The sequence below is a fragment of the Diprion similis genome, chromosome 3, assembly GCF_021155765.1.
Source record: "Diprion similis isolate iyDipSimi1 chromosome 3, iyDipSimi1.1, whole genome shotgun sequence".
NCBI lineage: Eukaryota > Metazoa > Arthropoda > Insecta > Hymenoptera > Diprionidae > Diprion > Diprion similis.
Genome location: NC_060107.1, coordinates 6,672,258 through 6,692,403, shown reverse-complemented (window position 1 = coordinate 6,692,403; position 20,146 = coordinate 6,672,258). Strand labels below are relative to the sequence as shown.

General features: G+C 32.8%; 1 protein-coding gene across 6 annotated transcripts in view; it reads left to right on the top strand.

Annotated features, from left to right (window-relative positions):
- The window catches only part of LOC124404032 (protein phosphatase 1 regulatory subunit 12A), a 43,909-nt gene that overhangs the window by 16,796 nt on the left and 6,967 nt on the right, over positions 1-20,146 (top strand). For 3 of the 6 annotated variants that reach the window (XM_046877841.1, XM_046877838.1, XM_046877837.1), the window contains 10 exons: positions 423-549; positions 740-851; positions 3,704-3,841; positions 4,226-4,390; positions 6,381-6,509; positions 7,823-8,012; positions 11,102-11,251; positions 15,345-15,531; positions 15,868-15,977; positions 16,496-16,567. In XM_046877841.1, coding sequence (XP_046733797.1) covers positions 423-549; positions 740-851; positions 3,704-3,841; positions 4,226-4,390; positions 6,381-6,509; positions 7,823-8,012; positions 11,102-11,251; positions 15,345-15,531; positions 15,868-15,977; positions 16,496-16,567 — 1,380 coding nt within the window. The remainder of the gene's footprint in view (positions 1-422; positions 550-739; positions 852-3,703; positions 3,842-4,225; positions 4,391-6,380; positions 6,510-7,822; positions 8,013-11,101; positions 11,252-15,344; positions 15,532-15,867; positions 15,978-16,495; positions 16,568-20,146) is intronic. The other 3 variants (XM_046877840.1, XM_046877839.1, XM_046877842.1) reach the window with 3 other exon arrangements.

The following is a 20,146-nucleotide window of genomic DNA, read 5'->3' as shown; positions in this document are numbered from 1 at the left end:
GATTAACAAAATTGATTACTTCTTCATTAGACCCTTTGACAGCCAATGCTATTGGTCGAGTGGGTCCAACGGTTTGATTTAAATTATGTTTAACATGTTAAAGAGAGAGAAAGTAAAATGAAGTAATGGAAGAAAGAAATTCATGGTACTAAGTTAAAAAATTCAGTCATAAAGAATAAAAACGACAATACAGCGTCAAAAAGGTGGTTATAAAGTGGGGCCCATTTTAAACATCATCTTCTAAAAATGAAACTACACTGTATACAATATCTGAAGAATCTTTTTAATATATTTGCTTCTAATCAAGAACATTTCTAATAACGTCTTAGTCTTAGGATTCACAGATTTTTATGAAAAAATGTTGCATGCGTAACAGATAAACTTCTATTAAAGGTAATTGCAAAATTTATTTTTTATTCTAGGCTCCAATATTGCCACCTAAACAACAGACTGATAATAATGAAGATGGAGCCATCCCGTCCTGGCGACGCTCAGGCTCCTTTAGAAGTAGAAATCAAGAATCTGAGACGACAAATTCCATACCTACCAGTAAGTTATCCTAGAATATTTTTCAAGAAACACTTCATAAATTTCCTGTAACTTTTAGTTATCAGTCATGTGCGTCAGCGAGGAATGAATTTTATATAAAGAGATTATCTACTGCTTGAATATTTATTTTGTGCACGGGATATAAACCGTAAATGTTAATACTTACGGACTTTGATGTTTACATCTACAGGGATGGACGAGAAAGAAAAACCGTCTACCAAATCACCCAGTTCACCGAACAAAATAGCCCCAGATTCAGAGGTAGTACTTAGAAGAACACACAGCTTTGAAACTGATGAAAAGTAAGTAAAATCTTTTACATCCGCTTTAATAGTTTTCAGACTGAATTTTTTTTAGGCCAATAGCTGTATATATTATGCAAATTAAAAATTTTCTCGAAATTTACGGGTTTCTCGGGCTTTAAAATAAATTACCTGAAGATACGCATCAGAAATTGTTTCGGACTTGAAAATTCAATTCCCATAGAAACGAGGAATCAAGACACTTGACTTTTCCAATTATACCTAAGTGTTGGGAAATTATTTTTATTCAGTTGTTGTACCAACACTATTTTCAAAATTCTTCATCACTAGAATAGTTGATTATTAATCCATTTCTATGAATCCCCAGGGGTTTCGAAACAAAAATATGTAGCATTCTGTTTGATAAATGTACTATCAACATCACCTGATATGTCATATCGATAATACATTCTTTCGCACAACGAATGGAACATTTACTGAGAAATCAAAAGAGATTATATGTTTTTGTATCCTAACAGTTGTCACTCCCGCATCTTAACATGATGTTTGCAACTAACATAAAAGTTGTGCATATGAGACAAATAGTTTAACTTCAGTGGTGTGAAACTATAGTTCGCTTTAATTGTTCAAAAGATTCTGATAATGCAACTACTTACCATTACTTCAGGGGTATGTCCAGAAAACATGTGAAAACGAAACACCCCATCCACCTGTGAACAGATAACTGAAATGACAACCCATTAGCAAGTTTAGTATCATCCGTAGGTCCTAGCAGTGGCAGTAATCTAGCCGTCGCTTATCAGGATTTATTATAAAGTTTTCGAATAATATCAAGCTATTGACTGTAACAAAGTGAATGGTCGGAAGTAAGCTGTGAAAAATGTGCTACTCTTAAAAAGAGCTTCCAGTTATAGTTGTAGGCTGATTTAGATTTTATCCAAAAATCCTGTTTCTCACCATCGACATTTTTTAATTTCGTTCAACAAGGCTGTACAACTTAACTGTAGTCAAAAACTTTTTTGCTAATCCTGATAGCAACATCACCGCTATTGCTAGCATCTGTTGGTAGCACTCACCTTACTGATGGACAGTCATTTGGGTTGCGCACTTGCAGGTGACTCTGAAACTCTATTTCCACATTATCTCTCGGTATTTATGAAACTGGTGATATTTATTCATCGTAACACAAAGTGAAAAGTGCCAAACACTGACAACTTGTCAAATTGATGTACAGTTATGATTAACTCAATCCAGTCCCAGCTCAACCAGCATCATACTTTACAACCCCCCCATATTTCTACCTTTTTTCGTGTCTCTACCGGTTCCATCACATCCGATTTCTCCAATTATTCCCAAAAGTATGTACCCTTATTTCAAAACCGTACACTGTTTTTTCTTCTCCCTAAGTTTGACTTTCACCTATTACCTGACCTGTTCCCTCTATACATAACTGGCGAGATTTAGGAATATCAGCAAAAAGTAATATTTTATTTTTTTCATATTTTCCCCATTGTATAAAATGAAAGTATACATGGTTTTTATATAAGTGTGAATGATAGAAAACTCGTTGATTATTTTATAATATGCCCTGAAATTTTGGTCAGATGAAAGAATTAGTTAATTATTTTTATCATCTACCTTAGTCTTTTGTACTTGTTATTGAGACTTTCATGCATGGCAAGATGGCAACCTCATAAAAATACTGCTGAATATCTTCTCACTATTTTGCTCTAGTGGTAGATTAGAAATATTAAATTCAAACCTGTCGGTAAGTCTCATCTGGGATTTAAATATTGGTTTTTATAATTTCATTATTGCATCTAATATAATAATATTATTTGTCAATCGGTATTGCAATATCTACCACTTATAAAATCTTTAAAAGAGTAATTTCAAATACGGTAAGGTATGTACAACATCATGCATGCAGTGCCGTATGTATTTTATTTTCTCTTGATTCTTCAAAGTTAGCTTTTTTTTCAATGCTTCACTATGAATGGATAATGTAGAAAAACGTTAGATTACCACCAGCAAGAAATGTTAGTGAATATCCGATTTCGAAAAAAATTGCGAAGTAAACGAGAATTTTGTTACTCAGTTTGAATGGCTGCCCCCGATTTTATTCCTAAGATATTTTGCAATTATAAATACTCATATGCTTAGGTTTATCTGATGGGTGTATCGATTTTCGTCTAGTCGTATAAATTTGATATGTAGAGTCTACCTGGATTGAGGTGCCAAAATTGTCTAAAAACCTATTTGATCAACAGTTGGAACAGAATCTTTTTCATCGATAGAAAAAAACAGTAAATATATTAAACTAGAAGCTTGATGAATAAAACTCAAGTTAGTCTTCTTTATCTGTAAGTATGTAGAGTGTATTAGAGAAGGAAGGACACAAAAATAAGAACTGTGATCGAAAACAAAAGAGAGTGCCTATCGGTATTTGAATGAATTTACAAAAATTTAACGCTTAGCTATTGTGAACATATAATGTTGATTGAATATATTCTTCTCCAGTTGTTGACCAAAGAGCTTTCCCTGGAACAATTTCACATGCTCAAGCAGCTGGCTCTTTCAGATTCTAAATTAAATTCATACATTCAAATAGTCTAAAATAAGTACGCAATGCTCGATGGATTAACCATACTTGAAGGATACATTTGGTGAAAAAGTCTTTTTTCAATTCAACTAACGTTACACGAAGTCAAGGGAAATTTTACCGTGTTATTTTCAAGGTTACTTCAAGTTGTGTGAATTTATAAAGTTGCCAAAAGTCTTGAAGTCAGGTTTGCGTTTCATTGAAGAATGGTCAACCCCTCGGCAGTGCTTTATGTATGTTAAAACGCAAATAGTATAGAGGTGTGCATGGTGTGGCGCATGTTGTGCAGGTTCTATAAGCAGTATAAGGCACTGCAAGCTCGCATCAAGGCATCTTCTTGCCCCAGTCTCCATCGTTGCAATCCAGCTTCTCCTACTCACACCAATACTACGACTGCTCGTTCTGCGTCTCTACGAGAGACTCACAGGTATATGCGCTTGCTCTAATTTTCTTTCTTCTTATTTCTAATATTTACATTCAATGAGATAACTTTACAGATTTTGTTTTCTATAACACGTATTAAGTGTACAATGGTATGTAACTTATTGAAATGTTGCTTGTATGTTCACCGTGTTGACTCATTTATTTTAACATGATTCGCTTTTTATCTTAACTAATGATGTTTTGTATCAACTAATTTTAATGCTTTCATTATACGTCAAATTCTGTTCAACCTTGAACTCGGTAATCAATAATCCGTGTGATACAATTAGCGTATTCATTGTTCCGTGTATCACAGCCAAACAATAGTACTGAAATCTTATTTTAAATAAACTTTGAAGCAACATCTTTATTTTCTGCTACGTCTTAGGCGGAAAGAAGTGAAACTGAACTTAGAACTGACGAGGGTGCAAACTGGATCCATGCCACCTCCTACATCTCTACCTAACTCAACTACTACGCCGGTAACTAATTTCGTGTCTGCTGCAACGGGAACAATCACAACAAGTCCGGCTCCAGCCAACCAATTTCGTAGGTGGGTATTGTTTTTGTTTTCTCAGATTATTTGTAATAAAAATTTTCTCACACTCTATGAAAAGAACAGGTGGTAAAACCTGCACTGAATTAGTGTGATTATTTTGAGATAGTTACAATATAAATACAAGGAGTCCGAATGGTTGAAGAGTTACTCGTGGCAGTATTCATACACATAAGTAGCTAATCCCATTAAAGTGTGTGCCGGAAACAGTTAATATTTGTCCAAGGCTTTGTACATACCTGAATAATTTGGAATAATTTGAAACACTTTAGAACACTTTAGAAAAGTCAAGGAGTTACTGGAACATTTGTGAAAAGCATTGTGAATTTAATTTAAATCTGAAGTTCAGTTTTTAGTAATTATAGTATTAACATTCGTAGACACTTACCTAGTATTATCCTAGTATATATGCAAGGATTCGGCATTCTACAAATTATTGATCTAAAATTTTTGCAATGACTCGTGTATAAAGATTCATTAGTTCGACTGCCAAAAAGTTTTTGATTTCCTGAGATTTGAATATTTGTCTACTTGTGATACTAAAACGTTTGATTAGAATTTTTAAAACATCCTTTGATTGAGTTATACTCAATTTTACTTTTTTGACAATGGGACTGATCCAGCCTAATATGCTAAATTCAAATTTAATCTTACAAGGCATTTGTTTTTATACTCAATTCCATTTTTCATTAGGGTGATATCATTTTGAAATTCTAAAAAAAATTGTTCATGTTTGTTGTAAGTTTATACATTTTATCATTTGGAAGATGGAGAATTCATGACATTAGATTTTGCATCTGTCATAGGAAGTAATGAAGTATTTCTGATGAGTTTTTTTTTTTTAATCAATGTAAAAGCAAATATAGAAAAGTACAGTCGAGTGAATCGATTTTGATGACTTGTAATAGAAACTGTGTATCGCTGACTTTGAAAGCAAACCACGTGGTGCCTATTCTGATGCACACAGGTACTTGGTGAAATGAATTTCAAATCAGACAGGTACGTTTCATTTTAAGTCATCAAATCAATTCCTTACTAAGTATCTCGTTTTTGAAGAAATAAAAGTGCTAACTGATTGGCGAAGAAAAAAAACTTGATAGTCCTATGAATTTTCCCTCTTTAAAAGTCGTGAATGCTAGTTATAATAGAGGCAATGAAATTTTGTTTTGTAAATCGTTTATTTCTTTTATCATACCCTAAATTTCATTCGAAAACATTTCTAATCCCATTAGATTCACAATACCACCTGAATTCAGTTGGTAGATGCAAGCGTGTAGTAGAACAGTATAATCTAGTCTGTAGATCAGGAATTACCAACACATAAAAATTCGGATGCACTGATATCCTTGCCTAGTGCGTTTGATTGATTGTGAGTTAAACATTGAGCCTGTATCACCTAGGTTGAAGTTGAGCCTTTCATTCTGTACCGATACACAATCGTACTATGAAGCATGTTGAGAAATAGTCATGCGGTTCGTTTTCGTGCCTTGAAATAGTAGATCTTGGCGACAAAAAAAGGGAGAAAACTCTCACTCTGACGATATGCTAGACGAGTTCCTGAAATTTATATCAATTAATTATTATCTCATCTTTGATTTTACTCATAAGTATATAAGTAGTTCTACATTTTCCTCAAAATTTCAGAATCTTGTAATTAATGCTGAAATTCATTCTCAAGATTCTCTCTTGTTCCTCCTAGCAATAACCAAATTGCTCTTTCACAACTGCACATTTTTTGGAAAGCCTTCAATTTTCTGGAAAGTTAATAATATCCGATGATCTGTTAAACTCTGCGACTTTAGTGTTCTCAAATAATTCTTTGTAGACGGATGTTGTTAGCTGCGCACAACCTAGGTAAAAGGCTCAGGCACGTTGATACAAATATTTGGTTTGTGGACCACGTGCATCAGATGTGCCTATTGGTAACCCCTACTTGAGACTATAGTTTGCATTGTTTGATGTAATGTTGTTTGGTATCACTGGGTAGCAATCATCCAGTGGACACTGCCCCACCGGGTATATCTACTCCAAATTCAACTACAGCGACTCCAGTTACTCCAACTACCCCTGGAGGAAGCAAGCTTAGTCCTGGAAATATCTTCAAGAATTTCTTCAAGTGCGTAGTAACGACTTGATTCGGAGCTCTTTTGAAATGCGTGGTTTTTGTGTTCATTATACATTCGAGTGTATAACGCATGATTCTGTAATCCTGTATTTTACTTGTTTCAGTTTCAACGGTTTTATTTAAACACCATTTTGTATTGTACAGATTCAAATTAAGTTTGCCGTGTATTTTTTCGTAGAATCAGAAGCAGTTCCTCTTGCTTCAGCTGATCTGCAACAACAAAAATTTATTTATAATGATTACCAGTGTAATTCTCTGTTTTTTTTTTTAAGCCAAGTGAGTGGTGTTTTCAATGCAAATTGATAACGATGGGACGGTAATAGTCTTCTAAAAAACTACCATTAGACTTTGTTCCTCTGCCCACATATATAATAATGCTTGGTAATACCAAAAAAATGTTCATAATAGATTGTCGACACATGTACACATATTTCTCCGATTGTACAACTCTTACGTAACTTCTGATGCTACTCCACCCGCTCCTTACTCCCTCGCTTGTGTTTTTGACGCTCCCTTCCACTTTAGTCCAGTGGACAGAAGTGTTTTCCCGAGTATACAGCTGGACTAACTTTTTTTTCACATTTTTTTCGGTGATGACTCGAAATTATCACGTTAAGTTTGCGTAATTTTTGATTGCTTGACATTTTTGTAGTGCAATGAACAGCCTGTCCAATGATTCTAGATGTTTTGTAAATAAGTATGCAATCGATTTGAAACTCATGACTCATAGCGTTGTTCTAGGCATATCTTGAAACTTGATTGGTAACTTGAAAATTGCTCAAATTTCGTGTTATTTGTCAGCTGCTGAGAGTATTAATTGTATTACTCTTAGTTTGTGTAGTTGATTCTTCTCTTACAGTCACTGAAGACAATGAATTCTTATATAAAGTGTGAGTAGAAAATACTATAATTGGTTTGTTGCAAAAATAACGAGTCTTATTATCCTATAATCCTATGAAAAAATAAATTTTCTTGCAGTCCTAAACACAAAGTTACTAAAATTGTACTGCATCATTTTAAAATAAGGTTTGTCTTCTTTAGTTTTATATACACCAAAACAGACAGAATATAAGGAATTAAATACTGTGTCCATTTTATCCCGAATTCCCGTATTTGTACTCTCACTAATTTTATACATTTTCATATCAGAATTGATTTTTATTTCAATGTTCGATATATATATATATATATATAACTGTAATAATTTATTCATTCTATATATATAATAGAATAAGATTTTGAAATTTTCCTCAATTCCAAACGCAGCTGCAATTCTTTAATGAATCATTCAATTCCTTGTGCAGATCCTTTGTGCCACCAGTTCGTGACGAGGAGAGTGAAACACAAAGAAAAGCGCATGCTAAGAGGGTACGAGAAACAAGGCGTTCTACTCAGGGGGTGACATTAGATGAGATAAAGAGTGCTGAGCAGTTGGTGAAGAAAAAACAGCAACAAAACAGTGAATCACCTGCTGTAACAGCACCCTCAACACAGGTAGAATTTCCTCTTTTTCACCTCACTAACAAATGTATTAAACACTCAATGATTTTTATTCCTTCTTGTAAAACGTATCGCTCGAAAGAAACAATCGCCGATTCTTCGGAAGATGAGTTTCACGACGCACTTAGTAACTTGGATATCAATGAGGCGCAATTCTCAGATATTGGGGAGTTGTCAAAAAAAAATTACGCCCACATAACACGCAAAGTTGAGCTCTGTAATCACAATAAATTGCATCCAAAGTGGAATTACAAATCAATTGTACCGCGCAAATTGAATTCACCAGAGAATATTGATGACAATTCGAAAAAGAAGTCTGAGAAAAAGCGGAATCGGAACCATAACATATCAGCTTTTTCACATAAATCAAATTCATTAGGGGACACCAATGATAGTTCAAAGAAACAGTATGAGGAAGAACAATTAATGCCAACTGAAGCTAAGATAGGTGAACGAATTTTAGGGAACGGTAATCGTTGCGTGATCGTCAATAAAATGATCGGGTTATTCGTAGCTCTTGCTATACCCCACGTGGTCTTTCAATCAAATCGAATATAATTATATTAGGCTGTGATGATATAATTTGAGGTGATAAAGAAGGTGATGAATCGACTGAATAATATGGTGATAAATGAATTTAAACATAGTACCACTGTGTTTGTTTGTTTCGATTGAAGTAAATCAAATTTCTGTACATATAAATTATGATTAAAATAAAGTTTTGCACAATTTGAATGAAGATTAGTTTACGATTTCGAAAAGGGGCTAGAAGAGGAGACGTAAAGGATGAGCTGCAATTTGTTTCCCTTTGTACAAATTTTGGAACATTTATTTTTACTTGGCATCATACGAGTCTTGCCGTTTCTCAAATTATTATACCTCTTTCTTGGTAAAGTAATGAATAAATTATTTCAACCCCATCATTCCAGATCAGTATTAATTTCATTTGATGATGATTACTGTTAGTAACACAGTCCAAAAGAAGTATACTTAATCATGTTGTACTGAGAAAAATTTATATGGTAATTCTAAGTTCTGAAAATGATTTTGTATAAAAGTGAATCTAAAAAGTATAATTCATGTACTGAAGGGTATATAAAAATAGTAAATATAGAAAAACCTTGATATGTCTGTAGTTTTTATTCGATAGCCAATTGACCTTGTAGATCATTCCTTTATTTTTCTTTGATAATTAAATTATATATCCTTATCACCAAATAAACTGAAATTTGGCAGAAACATAGTTAGTGACTGGATAGAAAATCCAAGTGGTGATTGGAAAACATGCGCCTTAATATTGTTCAAGAAAAATTAGGCTTGCAAGTTCATTCGGTTCCTATGATGTTGAAATTCGTAAAGTCGACGTATTGGAACAAAAAGAAATCATTATTCTGTAACTTCAGAATTACCGACTTTATAAGAATTGTGATTGAAAGGTATGATATAAATCATTTTCACCCAGTGTAACAATAACCGTTCTTCCATTTAGCAAAGTAAGGACTGGTTGTTCTATCATCCAGTTAAAATTCACCCTGCAGTCGAGCGCTATATTCGGTACTCTGATTGGCAGGCAAATTTTATTATTTTATTATTGTAACATCCAACTATTGTTTATTGGATAGAGGATTGGGTTGAATTTCGAACTGCGATTTCCTTGCAACAGTCGAGAGGCGCGCGTATGCCACTGTCCATCTGTTCCTTTCATTCAAGTACTAAATAACTGCCAAGTTTCAGTGAAATCGGTGACATTGAAATTATATGCTTCCCTCGTATGTATCGATGTAATTGATTAAAAGTCATCAACGCGTTTCATCTACTGTTTCTAATAACATCTAAAATTACCTATAATTGGATATTAGCGTTACATCATATGAAATTATCACATCACAAAATACTGTGATCTGTATACCCTTAAAATATTCAAAATATATCGACTTCTTTTTGAGAAAATAATCCCTGAAACTAAGTCTTGAAAGTAGCAGACTAGTGCCATGCTAGGTCGAGAAACGTATCTGGCATATTGCTGCAAACTCAAAAACGTCAACTTCGCACGAAATAATTCTATACATTAGCGAATGTATTTTTGGCTATTTTCTAGACAAGTAATTTGTAAAAACTTCTCTATGTTCATTTTTTCTCTGAACTCGAACCTATTAATAAACTAAAATCGTATATTCCCAGACTTGCCATGATCCACATGCTTGGAAATATTATTCTTCTAAAATAGTGTTACAGGCAAAACCTTCATCTTTGGTGCTTATTGGAACTTTGAAATGAAATTCTTCAGCTTTTTAAAAATGAAGCGTTGAGAAATTTTCAGCGGGAACATTATATTCATACATACCACATTTTAACCATTTGTATATACATATACAGTTCATGAACCCATAATTTCATGTTATTCTTATTATAATACAATTTGGTCTTTTGATAATAATTGATGAGGTAACTATTGAAAGGTAGTAGATTTCAGCTGAGGTGTTTCACTCCTTGTTAGACGCTATAGTCATGTTTGTACATAGCCATATTTTGCAGTTTCCTTTAACCGCTACTAATAATCTTGTTATTGGTTCACAAATATATTCAGTGTTCTATAACTCTGTACAAAATTCTTATTTTATCTCATCTAACTTTGACAAATCACTGTTAATTTTGATTCAATCCACATGCAACAAATCTTAAAATATCCAGTTAATTTTAAAATTATTCTGTGTTCAAAAAATTGGAAAATCTAAATCCGCCAGGAGAAGAGAATATTGCTATAAATATGAAATAACTAGCACCAGATGTCAATTCTACATATCAATTCACGGTAGCTTATGTTTATGTAACCTCAATTGTAATAGTTATAAACTGAATATTTTTAATAAATAAATAACTAATAACCTTTTGTCTGTCTCTGTGAAAACAAGTTTTTCTCTGCATATCATCAAATTCATTACAATTTATATTTGGAGACAATCACTTGAGATTACAATTGCTTCGCTATTCTGGTCCAGCGGTATTTAATATAAATCTGATCGCAACCGACTAAATAAAATTATCAATCATAATTCACATATTTTTTTGGGGAAAATACTCAGCCTGCAGCTTCTGTGAGCAACTCAACCTCAATCACAGCTACGATAACAACAGCTACTCCTACCACAGTGTCTGCAAACAAGCCATTCGAGGAAACCAATTTGCCTGAGAGACGGCCCTCTTGGAGGCTCAGGGTAGATAATGGAAGCAAGGTGTGTGACTCAGATATTGTCCAAGTAGAATCGGTCGTACAATGCCACCACCGGAGCAATTTGTGTTCATGGGTATTTCATATTCTCGGCTGGAATTACAATTGAGTATTACTGTTACATATTTTGAAACATTTTTTTCTTTTTCATTGTGCATTGTATGCATATTCTACTTTGAATTTATATATCTAGATTGTAGTTAGGTTGAAAATTACGTAATGCTTATCGTAATGTTTATTGTAACGTTAATCGTATTATCGTAATTGGATATTATGACTACATTTCTCGATCAACGGTAGTTTACATTAATGGCAGTGAGAAATCCCAAAAATATCTTTCCAATGTGAAAAATTTGACGTTAACAGTTTTTGGCTGGTTCCACGATTTAGTAAAAGACAACAAAAAAAAAAAGAAAAAAAAAATTTGTGGTATGCATAAAACAAAGTACATGCTTATGCTTGAAGTAAATGCCATCAACTACACAGTATTTAGGATTTAAAATACTCGCATACGAAGAAAAAATTTATTGAATTTACCAAAATAATGATTTTGAGCATTTTATGGTTTTCGTGGGATACTAAAATTTTATATACACTTTGATGATGATTTGATTACTTCGCAAGACGCTTGTACATTTTACCCAGGTGACTATTGTATTTGGGTGGACAAAATATTTTTAACTGGCAAAGTAAATTAACTATACCTACAGTCAATACATTTTTAAGCAAATCATTACATTTTTTTCAAAATATTATCTTCAAAGAGCTGTTCTTAATCATTCACTTTGTCGTAATGCAATTTGCCAGTTTCCGAATAGTGAAAAATCTTTGCGCGGCAATACATGTGAAATGTGCTGATCTGTTGTAAGTCTAGATGTTATGCTATCAAGAAAAAACTGTCTACCAAAAAATTGACTTACTTTTTTAAAGTACCAGCATTTACTTTGATTGACGCATACCAGCCATCAAGTAGTTTCATTAGATTTGGTTCGAGAAAATTCGGAACTGGTGTAAAGTTACAAAAAATTTAATAAGGGATAAATAACATTTTGAATGAACAATTTCCAAATAACTCCAGGTAGTTTTAGGGTTGGGACAATGATGTAAACAAATTTGGATCAAAACTGAGATTGATAGGATTGCATGATACTCGAGTTGTATATAACATTTAATACTGAATGGTCATATAAACAAGCGTTGAGATTCTATCGATTAAATTCTAATATTCAAGGTTCGTCAAGTCTTTGCAAGGGTTTACAGTAAATATTTGGAGTATGTGCCTGATAAACGTAGAAACATCTCTTTTTTTTTAACATAAATTTGTACTTTTCATCTATTATGTGGAAATTATACTAAATTAAACGTAAATTTTTTTATACCAAACTAGCCAATTTTTAAACTAATAACTGCCAATTTAACGTTCAATTTATTACGTGGTATTTTATTTTATGAGAAAACTGCATGCTAATTTTCCAAACTATTATGAGTTAATTGGTAGCCTGACAAGTATACGATATAATTTCACATAGCCGAAGATCATTTTCACTCTATGCAATTTTTTTTTTCCTTATGATTTTCTTCTTAATATGTTTTTGCACTAGCAAATCCTTCAAACCCAAGAATAATATCAAAGGTCGTTTTTCGTACAAGTCGGATAACTTTCACTTTGATCATCAAACTGTCAAGAATTCAGCTGAAAATATGAAGGAACAAATGGCAAAGGCTCAGCTTTAAAAAACTGCATAAAAAAATATCGGGTTGTCATTTGGATTGTGCACTCGTTGGCGGTTAGTCTGTTCGGCAATAAATAATTTTCTGATATATTTGGAGGATACATTGAAATAAGGCAATAATAAAAAATGCTGATGTTTCAAATTAAAAACCTCATCACAGTCAAGCACTAATAGAACGTCTGCTCATGTGATTTTTTTATTATAGCATATTTTTTCATTTTTTCGTGCAATCTCATGACTACGATCCTTGTCAACATTCGTACTAGTGTGCTAAAATAATATGAAATTTTTTTTTCCCAATATTCGGCATACAAAATTCAACTTTTGGGAACACCTACTAATTTTTTTGTACGCCATCAATATAATAAATATGACAATGCCTCCCTAAAGTCTTAGTTAAATTATAATCTTGATCATTTTGAAGCACATTAGTTGGAATTTAGCGACTAATTACCTCTTCGTAAAAATTAGTATTTTTTTTTTTAATTTTGCCGTCAAGAAACTATGGCTCGCTCAATAAATTGGGAAGAAGCATGGAATTTCACATGAGCAGGATAACTTATGAGTGTCCAGCTGTGGGTTAATACTAATACTATTTTCAGCTAATACTTATTTTCACACCAAGTATTTTTTACATCGTAATAACGTGGTAAAAAAAAGACAGCAAATATGTAGTCTATAAAATCATTCCTGCTTTTCTTGATAAGTTTGATGTTCAGTTTGCATGTGCAAGAAATTTGATGATTATAATTTCGTATTAAACCTTCCATTCAGTCAGGTTAAAAAGATGATTATTTATTGATCAACAACATATTCAAGGTATGCATGCATCATTAATTGGGTTTTCCATGAGGAAAAAAGACGGATTTTTTTTTCTTTTATGGAAACAATGTTTTATACGTTTCAATTGTTAATAAGAATTATTAAGAGTAGCAGTAAAGTCAAGAAAGCTGAAATGCGTTTCTCAATGGGTGTCATTCTAGTGTCATTCTAGTGTCATTCTTTAGTATTCCAGCATGACAGGGTATCAAAATCTAGGTTTCGTAGTTACGAATAATAGTGCGATGTTAGATTGAGTAGACTGCATAAGAACATTACTAGAATGACGCTTTAAACAGACCTTTTTTAACTTTTAAAATGTCTACGTTTTACTTTTGTGACATTATCATCTTATGTATTTTTTTAATTGTTATATGTATAATTATTTATCAATTTGTGAAAGCATAGATAAATTTCGTGGTAAACCCAAATGCACTTTTGCACGTTGAACATATTCACAAAAAAGTAGTTTTATATTTTAATTCGGTCCAGGCATGCATCGAGCGTAAGACTTACCCTCTATTTCTTAACTATGCACTTTAGAAAACGTATTTTTTGACAAGCGTCCAGTCCAGTCGTAAAGGTGTACTAGACAATATGTGATATAATAAGCATGTGATGTAAATTATGTCTTGGTAAACTTTTGTACCTGTACAAGATGCTTGCAAAAAAGCCTAAAATGTTTGAAGATGCATGATCTCATTGTTTTAACAAATAATTTATGTAAGTTAGCTTGATGTTGGAACATGCAACCACCCAATCGCTATTATTAATTATTACATCCTAGATAAACGTAGTAAAATTCCTATGTTATTAAAAAAAAATTTGGATTAACTGTATTGTAATTATAATTCATACCTTCTATTTGAGTTTTCGCAATTTTTTAAATGTATTATTACACTATGATTTTGAATCTTTGTATAACTTACGTTTTGAAATCCCTTAATTACAACCGTATCACATAAGCTGTTATCATCTTCGTTTGTTTCTCCTATAATTTCATATAGAACTTCCGTTAACATCAGCTCTGGAATGTATTATTTAGCATTAACTGCTCAAATTAACATTCATTGATAATAACTCATGAATTTTTTCTGTATCTGAATCAATTTTAATTTGACTTCTATTTTTTGAAAGTGATCAACTGTGATCTTTGTTTTTTTTTTTTTTTTTTTTTCGTTTATGTGCTCACGAAACCAATTATGAGTATTCACCCTAAGTGCACTAAATAAAATGTGATGATTTTTATTTTCTTATTTGAGTATGTTACTATTCTATACTTTATCTATTCTGTACTATTCTATACATGCACACACATGTTTTATTTATTGGATGGTTTATATTGTTTTAATTGATTTTATTTGTATATTTTATGATTATTTTAGGTATATTAAAGATTATCCTCCAAAACATCGAATTATTTTATTTGACCTGTAACAATAACAACTACTATATTAATCACAATACCGAAGCGGCGTGCAATACCTTAGTAATTGAAGTCGCTGCCAATTTTTAATTCGCTTATATTTGAATTTAATTCCTCAGTTCCAGCTGGAAGATGCAAATAATAGAACATCAACTGATACTACGACTGCATATATCAGAAGGCCATCTGGTGGAGCTGGTGTCCCTAGACCAAGCTCCGCGCCGGTGGAAACCATAGCAGCCAGTACTACCGATACAACAATCACTTTACCCTTAAGAAGACCTCTTAAGCCTCCGGAAGATAAAGGTACGTTGAAAAGTGCCCGGGATGATTGTTCAAAATTTTAAAAACAAAGTGATCAATTATTTTTACAAACAATGAGCTTTGCCACTATATGTTCATGACAAAATTTATATATCTTTGGATGCAAAGAAGTTTGTCAAACTTATGTAAGAATATTCGGCATCATTGCATTTCATGTTTATTCAGCAGCATAATATGTTCTGAGTTACATTGTTTCATCATTTTATTGCAAATATAAATTTTTCCCTTATTGATACATGACAAACTTGTTGAGTCTTTGAACGAAATACTTGACGTCGAAAAATACTCTGATTGTACTTTTGAATTTTATTTTCACAGAACAAGATAAGGAAAATGATAGCAGAAACGCGCAAGCAACACAAGCCGTAATACAAAGGAGACGGCGGCCTAAGAGAAGATCTACTGGAGTTGTCCATGTGGACATGGATGTAAGTATTCATTTTTCTTGAGTATGCTTATATTTGGAACAATACAGTATACTAAACAACGAGTATTTCAAGTAACAAAATATTTCTCCGTCTACAATCTATTAAATTTCTAAATGAATTAATAATTTTTTTCACGTTCATCCTAGTTAGCAAACTTGACAATGCAATTGCAGTTACGTCATGCGGGGGTTCTTAATTTTCTCAGTTAATGATGTCGAATAACTCAAGGTTTTTATATTTTTAACGGCAATGCAACTATCCTTAGGTAAATATTTATTTTGGGACAAGTCCAGAGTGATCTGGCAGATTTCTGTTAGCTGTTCGTAAATCACTGCTGCTCGCATTTGACGTCAGAGTAAACATACTATTTATAATGATCCGCGTGACTATACAGATTAGGAATAGCAACGATATTATTATAAGATTATTTCCCTACATTTAACAGTTATTAGTAAAATAACAATCGTAAACGTTTCCTAACGTAATTTTTATTCCTTCCCATTTTTTTTATTTTTCAGGAAATTGATCCGGATCGACAGGACACGTCAGCCAGTGGCGATTACGAAGATTCCAAGGTCAACCACAATGAGGTAAGCTGTGTAGTCATACGTATTCTCAACTGCGAATATGTTCCTCCGTAACGAAATACGGAAATTCATTGTAATCACGAATCGCCTTATGTCCGTCACGTAAATTTTCATGCCTCGCAGATTCCTTGCCCCTTGGACATCAATTGTGTCGATAACTGTCCAATGGTAGTCGGAAACTAAATCTTTTCTATGAAAGTATGTTTCTAATAATGCAAAATTCATCGTGTTATTGATCATACAAAAAGTCGTATAAAATTGACCTGACCAAAACTGTGAGCCTCTCAAAATTGGTTCAACTTAAAAACTATTGGACATGCAGAAAACAAAAAATCGAATATAAAAAAGATTGATTTTTAAGTGAATCCCAAAATCATGGTATGCGAGACATATAACTTCTGGTTAAAACCGCCAAAGTTCTAACAAAAATGACATTAATTCACTTGAATCAATCCACATATATTTTTAATTTTTAATCAAACGGTTTTTTTTCAAACCGTTCTCTTTCGACTGCAGTATGATTCAAAAGTATCTTCGAAAAATTAGGCATTACGTCAAGTTATCTGAATTGATTCTTCAAACGAATTTGCGAGAACTATCTATAAAATCTACCAAGAATTCGACTACTCTGTCGAAAGGAACCAACTCTTGGCAAGATTTTGTTTTTTTATAAAGAGGCATCAACTTTCCAGAATTCCAGAAAGAAATGTTTGTTCAATTGAGCCGAAACAAATAGATTTATCTTCGGCAGTAATGTTATGTCCATTACGGAGTCCGATTGTTCCATGTCTAATAAAATTGAGTAGCTGAAAGCATGAACAAAAAACATATTGTTATAAATACCGTTAGAAAACAGATCAGTCTTATTGGATCGAGCCATATTTGTCAGAGCTTTTAATAGTGAAACTACACCTAAGTGTTAATGTTAAATACAAAGAACTGGTGCTTAGCTCAGTTTAAACGTTTGCATATGTGGTATTGCTTCTGAAATATATATAAGTATGTGTGGCTTATTCCATGCCAACTCCGCAAACGTTTGACCCTGACCCTCTGGGATTTAGTACGCAAGTTCTACTATTTTTTTTACTCAGATAAAAGGCAGGCATCTCCAATTTTTTCCGTCTTCGTCCGTACGCTTTTTTGGTATCGTCACTTGGAACGATATTTTCTTCTGAATAGAGAATTTAGTGTAGGCTCACTCTTTGTACTTGCTTATTGGTAAGCACTTTAGTATCTAAAACAGAACCTTGAAAAGCTGTGCACCAATTAAAAACTGGCTTTTTTCATGCCGTTAGATTCAAAATAGTCTAGTTTAAAAATGTGGGCACCGAAGGATTTTAGAAACTGCATAAGGAGAATAAAATTGTTTTCAAATTTTCTACAATTTCTCCAAAGTGACCAAATGTGTGCCAGCAAAAAAAAAAAAATTTCCATACAAAATTACGGGATTCTGTGTGTTGAGACAAAATAAATTAAAAAATAAAATATGATGCAGAAAAAGACCACAAAACTTTGGGGGAGTCTTTTAATCTGACAATCAGTACAGTTGTAGAAAAAATTGAAAACCAAATTTGAGAGGGTCAGGGTCAGATGTGTTTGGATTTGGCAGGGTATGCCCCATATACAGTTTCACTGACGAAAGTACATTAGTATGTGTGCTGAAAAGGCTAGGTGATGCCACAAAAACCTCGGCAGATTCACACTCCGTTACAGATTTGTGGTATTTTTGGGCCAACCTCTTGGAAGATTAACCTGATTCTTGCATGCTTGGGTAAAAATAACGTGAGAACTACACATTTAACTGAAACATCGTAGTAAGGGCATGTCTGATCATTTGTTCCATTTGCTATGACTTCCTGAATGTTATTTCTTAAAGTTGTTACAGTTCTATTGCCATAAAATAAATGAAATATATTCACTATTTTACTATCTTGAAGATGCTTTGGAATATGGCGAAAATATTACTAGTACTGTTATGTAAGTGTAGACATTTGAATGGTGAATAATTTTTCGAAGTTGTTTATCGTAATTTCTAAAGTCTTTAATTTGAATGCGCGATAAATTTTCGAATATTTCTTGCATGGATGTTATTAATGTTCAACTTCTTTCGGTGCAAATTTGCCTTTTATATTCATCAATCATTTTAGCAAATAACAGAATTTGGTGAAATCACACATTTCTCATTTCTGAAACAATATTAGATTGATAAAATGTTGGATAAACATATTCAAAAAAGTGGAAAAAACATGCTAGATAAAAAAAATCATTTCGTCAGTAGCAAAGTTACTTTCAATGTCAAAATATGTATTAAACTACAAACAAATTTTAAAAAATTAACTTTTCACTACAATCTTCTATCTCCTCTATATCCTCTCATAATCTAGGTCTCGGCCACAAGATTTGAAAAAGTGGATATCGAAAGATAATTCTATAAATAGCCATAGTATTGCGGAACTCTATGTGCCTATAATAAACTCTCAAATATTGTGAGAAAAGTTTACATACTAATTTTAATTCCTCCGCCATTATTACTATTTTTATCTTCTGTATTCTTGAATTGAATCGAAAGTGACGGATACTGATTCGGAAAGTGCTTAGAATAAGCACTATGCATTAATTTGTGGGGGTTATTAGGTTGAATTAATATCTGTTTACATGCACCATGAAAACGTGGTTCTTAGAATTTTCATGGTCTACGCCTAAAAATAATCCTGTGACATTTCAAGCATCATGCTCCTTTGACATTTACTACTAATGTATGCTAATGTTGAAAAGCTGCATGGATATGTTATTGAAGTTGCCATATTGTAAACATTTTGAAACTTTTTTCAACCGAAGGAAGAAAATGTAGTAGAGAATTTTTCATGATTTTTATAATCTTGAATTTCCAACAACCAGGTTTAAAAGTTTATGACTATTTTAACACTCACATAGACTCATCTATGTATGCCTTGCAGTGGCTGGCAGTTACTTTGTGTGCGTTCTACGTGTGTTCCATAAATAGAAACCAGAGCCAAAGCAATGTAGAGACGAACCGGCTGATGACTAGTGTTGCTTGCTACTCGATGCCAGTTAAACGTTTGCTGTCACAGTAATAATTGTCTTTATTTTGTCAGTAGTTGAGAAATTTTTTTTTTCTGAGGGCGAAAGTCAAATTTTTTTACAACAATTTAACATACATATATTCATGGAGGTGATGATTTTTTCTACAAGTGCACATTGGATAAAATACAGATCGTGGGTTGAAATACAGAAGAATCTATGAAAACTTTTATCTGCACCTAAGTTGAGAATTAAAATGTCTTCGTATAGAAAACGAACGCAATCGAAACCTACAACAGCAGCAGGTTTGAGGGCTCAAGCATCTGCTAACGGAAATTCAATTTTTGGAAATCACCAGACCAGTCTGGCAGGATTATTTGGTTCAAAGAACAATAGTTACTCTACACTGTTAGGCATTAATACGCCAAAATCGTACAGCACACCATCTTTTTTGAATAAAACAACCAAGAACAATACGAACAATTCATTTTATAAAAATTCATATTCGGACTCGGCGAACAATCTGAATTACTCAAACCC